Source organism: Clupea harengus, chromosome 11 (assembly GCF_900700415.2).
Source record: "Clupea harengus chromosome 11, Ch_v2.0.2, whole genome shotgun sequence".
Taxonomy (NCBI): Eukaryota; Metazoa; Chordata; class Actinopteri; order Clupeiformes; family Clupeidae; genus Clupea; species Clupea harengus.
The window spans coordinates 17571692-17583490 of record NC_045162.1 but is presented as its reverse complement, the minus strand read 5'-3'; the positions used below and the strand labels follow the sequence as shown (position 1 = coordinate 17583490).

The following is an 11799-nucleotide window of genomic DNA, read 5'->3' as shown; positions in this document are numbered from 1 at the left end:
ACCTACAATTTTCAAAGTATAGCCTACTTTTTATCCGGTATGAAAAATGTGTCAATGTTTGTGCATGTTAATAACTATTTTACAAATTCATCATCAATGATGTATTGCAGGCTTCGTGTCCACTCAGAGTTTATAATTTTGGTACTTGGGGGTTGTAGTGATGGCCAAGATTGACATGGACCAAAGGAAGACTGTTGTGCTTTAGACTTGAAAATAAGCCCAATTGATCTGGTTTTAACCTTGTCAAGCCCACCATTGCACACAGAAATGGTGAAGAACTAGGCTACGCTTAGAACGACCCTTACACTTATACACATCTTTAAGACAAAGGCCTGGGTTTAATTGAACACTTATTGCAATGTAATACCACATATATTAATAATTGTAATTATACTATAGGCTACAATTTACAGTTAGATGCAGCTGACATTTGTCATCTTCAGTCAGTTTCCATACTGTGCATCTTAAATTCCATTCTACAAATAGTCTACTGTGAGGGTAGGCTTAGCCTAATGAACAGACTTAGATTACACCAATCATGCAGATACAAACATACAGACATGTCCCTACAAACATTGTTGTTACAAACCCCCAGTAGGCTATTCTTTTGAGTTGTGACAAGAATAACCAACTGCTTGCAAGTTGGTCATAATGCCTTATAAGTGGGCTTAAGTTATTAAACTAGGCTAGATATATTTATTTGTAAATGGGTTATGAAAAATTTTTCATTTTTTGTGCACTTCTTATCACATACAAACAGTTTGACTAACTGGCGGTTGGTAATATTCTGCCCATTCTCTGGAGTTCTTTAATTTAATATAAACCAGGCATGTCCCTGACAACCCGTTTTGGCACTGCTTTTCAGTCAGTGAGCTCTAACGCATGCAAACATCAATGCGCCACCGGACAGCGTCTATCTCCATGATTATTCTTGGAGCAGAGTGGGAGCGCATCACCTCTCACTCCCACGATGCTGCTGCCCACTCTCCACCCCCGCCAAGACGCCCGTCTCCTAAACTCGTAGTCGCGGGAGACTTGGGGGGAGGGGATTCAAAATGAATACAGAGCAGTTCCAGTTTGGAATACCTGCTTAGCATTTAAACCAATAAATCTGGACAGAGGTAGATCAAAACTGTTGGCCAATGGAATACAGAAAAGCGCACAAAAGGCAAGGTAAGAACATATATTGAAATAGACTACTATTGGAATGCTGAACGCGAAGCCTATGTTGCTTCAATAATCTGGATTACATTTAGTGTCATTTTTGGACTGTCCTTTTTGCATAGCTTAATACAATGGATATGTCGGACGAAAGCCTACACGTTGGAAATGAGCTCTTGTAGTCAAGCAATTTGTAATTCGGTTTATTCCAATGAAGGGAAGTATTTATTGGAAGTGAACTTTGCTTTCGCTCGCTTCATGATCACAACTAATATGTTGTTGGTGTATCCAACCACTTTTGCTCTTTGGCCTCGATCATCATGTACTTGAGTGCACATTAATGTTTAAATATGTGTACGTTGAAATGGATATTTATACAAGCTTTTCTTTTAACATCTTTGTTCAAAGGCAGATCTTCTAACAAGTGTGCTCTGAATGCTGCTTGTTTGTCCGTTCGTAGAGGTTTCACAAATATGGTATGTCGGCATTTTTTAAGACTTCTAATACTGCGGATGTCAAGGAATCGTTTTTAGAGAATCTATGTTTTGGCATTTTGATTCTATGGTCGAATCCTCAAATGAGCTAAGGAAGCCAAAGCGGTAAAAAAAAAATACCCTCGTTTGTTCACTGCAGTCCCCGAGAATCATTGCAGTCTCGAGGATGCGTGGATTGCAATGGAATGTTTCGAAGACGTGGCTCGTTTTCGTAAAAATAGATAGATGGCTGAGTTGCTGTTGCCTATAGGCTACTGAAAAAAGTAACCGCATAGAACCTATTACTGACAGCTGATGCGATGAATTTTACACCAGCACTGTAGACAATGTAAGCTGTGAGATCATGGTCAAAAAGATCTGACCATAAAAGAGGAGACATTTTATTGACTTGTGGTTTATTAATAGAAATAAAAATAGAAAATCACACGCCAGTGACTAACTGACAGTGACTTCTGCTACTGAATGCAACCTTTCAGTAGTAGCTTCACACGCGTAAGTCTTTTTGTATCAGCTACCATTAAGCAACCATTCAGGCCAATGAGGATATATTAAACACTGTCCTATTGGTGCGTATACAAGAACAATTTCAGCACCACGGACAGCAGCCGGCGAAACTATACTCGGCACTACAATTGACATCACAGCACCCAATTCAGTGTATGATTCTATTGGGGTCATTCAACACAGCCGTAGCCTTGTACTAAATGCGCCATGTCACTGATTTATGTCTTTGACAAACAGTCTATTTAATATCTGCAAGTACACGTCCATGACTAACATACCAATACCATGCCGTCCATAGTTTTGTTTATAGCTGGCCATATCGGTTAGGATTTATATATATATATATAACATTCTATTATTGATACATAAGATTTTCCATATCTATTCAATTTATATGGAAAATCTTATATATCAATAATAGAATGTTACATAACAGAAATAAACAGACAGAGAGGCTAATCTAAAAAAAGTAAACAAAATGTAATACCAGTAGGCTTAGCACATGGTATAAAATGCCAATTTTGTTATTACAAGGCAAAAGTTCAGTATTTTGACAGCAGCATCATTTTTGACAGTTTTGATTTAACAATGGCGTTTGAGAGTGCATGACTACCTCCTAATTAGAATTGGTAGACATATCCACATGATAAAGTACTTGACAGGGACAAGAACGCAAATCCCGGCCTCTTCTGCAGAACCACCAACTGTTGAAAAGGCTAATGCCATTATGGAAACAGCCACTAGCTCTCTCTCTCTCTCTCTCTCTCTCTCTCTCTCTCTCTCTCTCTCTCTTTCTCTCTCTCTCTCTCTCTCTCTTTCTCTCTGCGACAAAGGGAGCCAAAGCCCCAGTTGGTATAATCTAATGTGTCACCATCCATAAAGCCACAGGGATTGCAAGTTAGTGATAAAATGGTAGTGGTTGTGAGACAGTGAGGGGGGTCACTTTTGGCCAGAGTGAAACAACACATAGGCTCACCACTGACACTTCCAACACGGTCTCGGCTGAAATAGCAAGCGCTTGTGAGCCGGGGCTCCATCCCTGTGTGACATAATCGGTTGAGTTCAGAGCAGCGTCAGCCTTGAGAAGGTTTCTCCAGCTCTTTAGGGTGACTGCTAATTTGTAACAATGCCTCCGTCCGCTCACTTTAACCTCCCATCCCCCACTGGAAGCCTTGAGAAATTACATCAGTTTCGGGAGTCACACGTGTCCCCTGTTGCGTAACAGCTGAATGCACTGGAGATAGGCAGGCAGGCAGCGATGGCGGAGGCTGAGACACTTGCAGGTGATGGTGATGATGTTGCCACTGGGGTGTCACCGTGTGCAAATTCCAATCATTGGTTTCATGGTTCCCAGTAATGGCGGGGGATTGGGAAGTATTGATTTTACTTTTTCAGCCTGATGGAGCATGTGATAAAAAGGGGTGGGGGAAGGAGACAATCTATAGTTGCCATGAAATCAACCACGTTCTTGAGCAAATGCCTTCTTCAGAGCTTGCATGTTAACAATGCTGTCAGAGATGATGTGACATTGTAAATGTAGTGGACGGTTTACCTGATTTCCAACCAACAGGGCATTTATACATTGAAGTGCCTCGCTAAGGATCTTACTACCATGGCTATAGACTCCCTTGATTGATGACAACCAGCCCACTGTCCTCGCCTGATGCACATAGAGGGATAGGTCAAGCTGGGATGCAAAATGAATAGACACCACGCCACAGGAGACTGCGATCATCAGGGTGCTCTGTGAAATCCACAGACACAGCTATTAGTTCAGCATCACTGAGCGGCTGTGGTTAAACAGGACTGTGTCACTATACATCGCCAGGTATATATGGGATAGCATAGATATATGGGAAACCCCAGTTTCTGTGCATAGATTTTATAGTACACATCCAGGAAAATGATTGCATCAGTGTAGTCCATTACTGTCTGAGGAAAAACCTTACACACTCCATTCAGAATTGAAGAGAAGATTGTGTATTGTGCACTGAAAAAGGAGGAGAGAATTGAAAAAAATAAGGAGAATTTTAGAAGTCAGATAGAAAATGTAAAAATAAATATAACCATTTGGATCATGGCAAAGTGCTTTGCTTTGACAGTTATCTTCTGCCTTTCCTGGTGATGACTCATGCTCTTAAGCAGATGTCTCCATCCACAGACGAAGAGGAAGTTCTCTCAGACACCTCTGTGGTGCAGAGAGAGGGAGACGGATGGGGTGGGGGTGTTGGGGGGGGGGGGGGGGTATACTGACTGCCATCCTCTGATGGGGTGTGCAGCCATCAACCATCCACCCCCATGCTAAAATTCCATGGTGCTTTATCTCTTAGCATTCGCAGGCATCAGTATGCACAAAATGTGTACCCTGCACACTGAGGTTGAGCACGCCATAATGCAGAATCACAGTGAATTGTTAATGAGGCAGCCTTGGAATGAGACAGCTCCCAAGTCTGATCCTGCCTTGCTCAGTGGATGAAAAGTGTTAGACATGAAATGCCTCGTGCAGGAGTGCTGCTGTTACAAATGCCACACAGCAATGAAATAAAAATCCCTTGCACACTGCTCCTGTCCATGACTCATCTCAGCAAAATATGCTAAATTTGAAATGTCTACTATGGATTATCTGTGTTTATGAAAATCCCTGAAATTTTTTTTTTTTGAAGAGCTGTAGATGGATTATGACAACATTTTGAAAAACGTAGCATGGACACGATGGCCCTTACATGCCATCAACCCTGTTTGGGTATGAGAACAAAATCCTCCAAACACTCATGCATTGCTTTATTAAGGGATAGTATTGTATTGAGAAAGCTGCTCATACCTTGACACTGACAGACAGGTTCCAAACCACATGGCTCTGTATGACAGGATTTTAGGAGACACAAGAATGTCTGCATGTGGGTGATTGGTGGATGCCTACGCTGAACGCGGGCCAGTCTGGAATTTCCCTGTTGCGAATTTAAATAATACATGCCATGTATAAAAGATATCAGACTGTCCCTGGCAGTCTGAGTCAGTCTACATGCAAAAGAAGCATTAAATATTGAAACTGTGCTCAGCTACCTGGTATAAACACCATGTTGATTCTCCTCTTATGTGCCTAAGGAGGCTGTGATTGACTGCTCCTTTTATGTGTGACTGTCCATTTTTTTTCGCTGGTAGATTCCATGCCACAATATCAACACCTCAGCAGGGAGTTGTTGTTAAATAGGATTGTTCTTTTCATTGTAATTAATAGTGCGATTACAAAAGCAAGCTATGTTTGAAATAAATGTTCAAAATGAACATTTGAAAATATCAATTGAATAAAAAAAAAAATACATACGTAGCTTCATTCTTTTTTCTTACTGCTGTCCTCTGCCACAAAGGTGAAAGCACTGCCACGTAATAATAATTAAAAGGAGAGCATGACATTAAATTAATGTGGAGAGGCGCATGATTTAGCAAGAAGCTTTAATGGCCTCCCATCAATTTTGGTTTACAGAAGAGGAAGCAAATACAAGAGGCCCATCCTGACAGGCTATCTGATGGCGTAATCAGAGAAGAATTACCACAGCAGCCCTGTTGATCCACATGCAGTAGCTCCATGTGAGATTGCCCAACCTCGGCAGACTGTAAACCTTCAAACTGATGGTCAACATCATCAGCATTCTGCTGAGGACAGTACCAGACTCCTTGACTGTCAGAGCAGAGTTGAGATGCCTAAAGTCAACAGCATACTTATGCAGGTGAAACAAGTCCAATGTGTGATGTATTGCCATGTATGTCAATTAAAGGAGAGACTAAGACTGGAGAGGGTGTCAAGGGTGAGAGATCCATTTGGAACTCTGAAATATGGTATATTTTATATTCTCATCACTGACCCATACATACATTCATTATCCACTCTCATATGTTGGGGACGTAGTATTTTGTTGGACTCCAAAGCCAACTGAAACAAGCATGATGTTTTTGCAGACAGTACTGTTGCCCTGTCGAGTACATCACTGTAAGATCTTTAAAGAGCCTAAAGGCTATTTGATGTAGACTGTGTAGACCACAATTTTAAAGTTGTTTATGCTTCAATGTGTGCAAAGAAGGATACTTATTAGAAAGGTCTTTTCTACATTCTCTGCATTGGGCTGTGAATAATCAGATGCTCCATGCGAAGAGATCACCATAAATAAATCTCACAATGTACACCAGTACAGAATCTTATATTATAAATCAGTGGTAGATTTAAAAATCACAAATATGATATATAATATGCATTCTTATTGCCCTTGTTGTAATTGTTAATGTTATGATTATTTAAATCTAAACCCCTACTGTATTTTTCTCTCCTATCCTTCCACACAATGGTGTCAACATATCAGCTTTACTCCATGGGGTGGGGTCTCCCTCTAACCTCAGCTGCCAGGAAGGTGCTGGGTGAATTACAGGCCAGAGCATTGATCAGATTGGTTGCATATCAGCACCTGTGGGGATATGCATGAACAAGCCTGTAACTTTAAGGCGCCCCCATTTCCCACCCTGTTCTTCACGACACGAGAACCTGATTGTTATTCAGGGAGGCGACTCAGAGACTTCTGATCCTCTCCTTGGTTTGGCAGAGGCAATACATAATAGGAGCGATTGTGCACTGTTAAGGAGGCGCAAAGTGGATTGATAACATAGACTCGCTTTATGATTATATCTAGTAACACTTAAAGAATGTCCATATACGCATGACTTGTATGGCTGTATTATCAGTGCTGTCATTTTGTCTCTTCTGTTCAGGTCATCTAGTATCTCGCTCAGAATGCCAAACGAGTGTTGAAGGACCTTCCAGGTTATAAGAAGCCACTGAGAACAGAGAGAGAGAGACCGGGGAGGCACAATGGGCGACGGAGGATCTTTGCATATAGAGGGTAATGCCTTGCTCAAGGCTGTGTTCCAAGGCAAAATGAGATTGACTCGTCTGCTGCTGGAGGGTGGAGCCTACATCAACGAGGGTAACGAGCGAGGAGAGACGCCGATCGTCGCTGCCTGCTTGGCCAGCTTTGACGATTCTCAGACTCGGCAAAAGATGGTCCGCTATCTCCTCGAGAAGGGGGCTGACCCAAACATCCCAGACAAATGCGGTCGGACTGCTCTGATGCACGCATGTGCGGGGCAGGCAGGTAAGGAGGTGGTTTCCTTGCTCTTGGAGAACGGAGCGGACCCAAGCCTCAAAGACTACTCGGGTTCGTCCGCTTTGGTTCATGCCATCAACAAAGGTGAGAGAGACACCCTGCAGATCCTGCTTGATGCCTGCAAGGCCAAAGGCAAAGAGGTCATTATTATCACCACTGACACCTCGCCCTCAGGCACCAAGAAAACAAAACAGTACCTCAACTCGCCCCCTTCGCCGGGAGTCGTGGACAACCACTCCCCTGTCCCCTGCTTGTCTCCGTCTGAGGTGGAGATCCGCACTGCAAACTCACCCTCGGTGGGGGAGCAGGAAGGTATCTTCAGCTTTGCACTAACCTCAGCTTTGCCACTGCCTTCCAATCGCCCCCCCGGTGAAAAGAGACCCCCTCCACGCAAACTTCTGAAGAGACTCAACTCAGAGCCCTGGGGGCTAGTGGCCCCCTCAGTGCTCAGTGGCGCCCCCCAGGAGAAAGTCGAGGGAGAACTACTGGAGGAGGAAAAGGTGATCACAGCGATGAATGGTCTGTCAATCTCTGGTCCAGGTAGACCCCTTTTGTCTCGGAGACACAGTGTTGAGACTCACGATCCCTGCTTGACAAAGCTGATCGATCGCTCTTGCTCGGAAGACTGCGCCACCCTCTGCGGCTCGTCCTGGGCAGATAAAGTCCAGCAGCACCAGATACTGTACCGGAGGAACACTGCCCCGGAGTCTCAGGAGGCTGCGCTTCCTGTCCCAGTGGCCCTTCGTGGGCTGACACACCCTAAACTCATGCGCATGGATCACTATGAATCTGACACGCATTTGTGTCCAGAGTCCATCCCGGGTTCGCCAGACTCCGGGCGAATGTCCGTGGAACGGCGCAAATACAACGCCTCGCCACTGTCCCTGTTGGCTACCTCCAGGGAGTCACTGGAGAGCATTCCTAACTCTGTGTCTCCGATAACCATGCGACGCCGCCACCCAGGGCTCCTGGAGCGCAGGGGCTCCGGCACCCACCTCCTGGATCACATATCCCAGACCCGGCCTGGCTTTCTGCCCCCTCTAAATGTGAATCCCCAGCGCCCGATTCCCGACATCCGCACAAATGGCAAGGCCACCTCCCCTGTCCACTCAGGTAGCAAGATCCTGTTGCCCGTGGCGCCATCCTCGCCGAAACGAGGCCATGAATTTAAGGTAAAGAAGAAGCTGATGAGAAGGCACTCCATGCAGACTGAACAAATGAAACAGCTCTCGACCTTCCAAGAGATTCTGGCAGAGAAGGTGACTGAGTTTAGTGGGGACTAACACATATATCATGAGCAGTTTCTGGAAGTAGAGTGGAGATAAGATCATCGTTTTTTTTTTTTTGTATTTTACTTAACCACAACCACAAACACTCTGTGTAAACTCTCTTAATCACAGAGCAGAATGTTTACAAAAGAAGTATGTGCAATCCAAAGTGATAATATGTATGTAAGTCTTTAAAACTAGTCAAGGACAGCATGTTTACTGAGAGTCACCAGCTCTCTTCAGCCCCAGATTCCCACTTCCCTCACCGGCACCAGTGGGGAAGACAGGGAATATGTCTCCTTTGTTGACTTGGTGTTTACATGTTATTTAACAACCTGAGAAGTAGATCCATGAATTAAATCTATGAAAAATGGATTGCATAGGTGTACAGTGTCAAACTGAAAATTGAAGTGCAATTTTAAAAATGAAAAACTAAACTAATTCCAAAGAAATCCTGTCATCTCTGTTTACAAGAAAGGCTCAATTCTAGGAGAGTACCCCCCCCCCCCCAAAAAAAACAAAAAAAAACAATGCACAGTGATGCAGTACCTTTCAACAAAAGAGCGTATAGCACCGAGATACTGTAAATATTGTACAGAATAGCAAATTGTTTCGTGTTTTAAAAATTAACATGTTCGTGCAATATGCTGTACTGCAAAGTCAATGATTTCATAACTAGTAGATGTTAAATGATCATTTCAAACTTGCGGTGAAAAAGCAATCTGAGGTTTTCATATAGCCAGACAAGTTTTGTATTTGTAAACTTAGGCAAGAAAAAGAAGTCATAGAAGTCACAAACCCCCCAGGTTTTATTAGTCACAAAATGTTCAATATTAAATAGTAACCATGAGATGAGAGTGGCTGATAATAAATTGTGCACTGTCTGCACGCATGGATGGATGGATGACTGTATTTATGTTTGAATGTATGTATGCATGTCTGTGCGTGCATGTATGTGTGTGCATAAACGCACAGTCTGTATGTGTGTATTACATGAGCTAAGAAGTTTGCCTTAGTGTCAGCCAATTCATGATTATTAATAAGTCAAAGGAGAGGGAATTTGAGGTTACCTTAATTTGGATGGCCATTTTAGATAATTTACTGTCAAATCACCTAATTAACATATGAACTATACAGTGCATTCAGAACCCCTCACTTATTTCACATTTTGTTATGTTGCAGCCTTATGCTTAAATCGTTTGTATTCATTTTTTATATTGATTTTTTTAAAATAAATTTGCACAAATGTCTAGAACCCTGTTTTTGCTTTGTCCTTATGGTGTATTGAGTGTAGATTGATGAGGTACAAAATGAATTTAAATGTTTTTAGCATAAGACTGCAACAGAACATGTAAAAAAAGTGAAGGGGTCTGAATACTTTCTGAATGCACTGTATATGCCTAATGCCTGCCACCTAGTCCTAGATCTCAACGACCTGCCATCTAACCATTCGGGACCCTAAGGCCAGCCCCTTCCTCACACAAACTGTATCCTTTATCTTATATATCTAGCACCTTAACCTAACTCTAAGCTTCATAATCACTGAAATGTTTGTAGATGTAAAACAAGCTATCCAAATCAAGTGGAAACAAGATTTATTCAAGACCATCTTTCACTTACTGGTTATTAATGACTTCTATTAATGACTTTTAGAACAATCATAATAAAATGGCACTAAAAAGCTTGAAATATTTTTCATACACAGACACATTTGGAGCCGATTTAAAACAGAATCTCTGAGCTTACAGTATGGTTGATCATCTTGCTGTTGTCACCTCTGTGGAAATACTTCTACCTATGTGAGTAATTAAAGAATATTTTGAACATAATCTCTGTCTGCTGTATTTATAGAGAGCTCTCAATTACTCCATTAAAATGGAATGGATTGTTGTCCTGTACTTAAATCCAAAAAGAAAACCCATTGATTCCAAACGTTTAAGCTAGTCAGCTAGTCATTACTGTGTACAAATATTTAAAATAAGGGACTGTAAGATACTGTTTTGAAATTAAATTACCATTGTTTATTCTAATGTAAATTTATTTTCTTAATTAGGACTGTGAACTCAGGTTTGGTATCCTTGTAACATTGAGTGTTAGAACACTCAATCCAGGCCCTTTGGTGTATAATCTATGAGGTAAAGTTATCCTTGTCAATGCAAAATGTGGACAGGGGGCATATTGTCATACTGATCATATTTGAGTGTTAACTGGTAAAGCTGTTGGGGAGGACCAAGTGGCTTTTGGGAATCTTGCATAATCGTAAGATCGCACAGGTAACAAGAATGAGGAAAAGGATGGCTATGATGTGGGAGCATGCCTTTACAGCCTACTCACCCATGTTTCAGTAAAAGGGTGATTAACGTGGGTTTGATACAAACGCTACAAACAGAATCTAGTAGTTCACAAACCAATGGTAAGATACTGCCCCCTGGCGGATTGCAATGAAAATAAGCAGAATCACTTCTTCCCTGTAAAAAACGTGTCTTCTTTGAATTAAGGAATTATAAAGCTAAAGATCTTCCGTAATGAATACTACAGAGTACAGAGAAAGTGTTTTGTACACACATATGTTTCATATTTGTTGTTGTAAATGTTCATTCACACTGCTGTGTACATGATACGATTCTCTTCTAATCTAATCTAATAGCATCTAATGACATACCACAAAATCACAGCCTTAGCCAGCCTTGCTGTAATGACGGCAAAGCTTGTAATCACATTTGTTAGAAAATACAAGGTAAGGCATGTAAACATTGTCAATTGCTCCACTCAGCTCAAGTAACCTTAAAAGAACAACATGCTAACCAGATTTTCGTATGACCATTTAAGGCAAGTGTCGATGGCAGCGATTACCACTATTACAGTTTATGAATTCGAAATCCCAACCACCTCACCCTGCAACAATTATGAATTATGTACACTGCTCTGTAACACCATTATCTTATGTGCACTGTAGTACGGGAAACCCTTTCCAATTGTAAGTTATTGTTATCATTCAAATTGAAAGTAATCCAGTTATGCTCAGGCACACGTTGTCGCTACACGATAGTAGTCCTTTGTGGGATAGTAGTCCCTCACATTGCGCATGCGTCATTTTGCGACACTGTCGACTGCTATCGACAGCGAAGCCGCGCGCGCATGCGTCACAACGACAGATCCGTTTTCAATCATGGAGAAAAGCGACGAAAGCCAGTTTTTGAAAACATGACCATTTATTTA

The 11799-nt window shown here is 42.0% G+C and overlaps 1 protein-coding gene across 3 annotated transcripts; it reads left to right on the top strand.

Annotated features, from left to right (window-relative positions):
• The first annotated feature begins 825 nt into the window (after positions 1 to 825).
• On the top strand, positions 826 to 10409 carry LOC105896114 (ankyrin repeat domain-containing protein 34A). Of its 3 annotated transcripts, XM_031576713.2 has the most exons (4): positions 826 to 1173; positions 1570 to 1637; positions 5644 to 5887; positions 6918 to 10409. In XM_031576713.2, exon 4 carries the CDS (start codon positions 7018 to 7020, stop codon positions 8593 to 8595), a length of 1578 nt encoding a protein of 525 aa, XP_031432573.1. In that variant the 5' UTR covers positions 826 to 1173; positions 1570 to 1637; positions 5644 to 5887; positions 6918 to 7017; the 3' UTR covers positions 8596 to 10409. The 3 variants fall into 3 exon arrangements, with proteins under 3 accessions (XP_031432573.1, XP_031432572.1, XP_012678291.1); XM_031576712.2 differs by lacking the exon at positions 5644 to 5887; XM_012822837.3 differs by lacking the exons at positions 1570 to 1637; positions 5644 to 5887 and having other exon boundaries at positions 832 to 1173.
• The last annotated feature ends 1390 nt before the right edge of the window (positions 10410 to 11799 follow it).

Coding starts and splice junctions, on each gene's coding strand:
- LOC105896114 (XM_031576712.2), top strand. CDS start 7,018: ATGGGCGACGGAGGATCTTTGCATATAGAGGGTAATGCCTTGCTCAAG.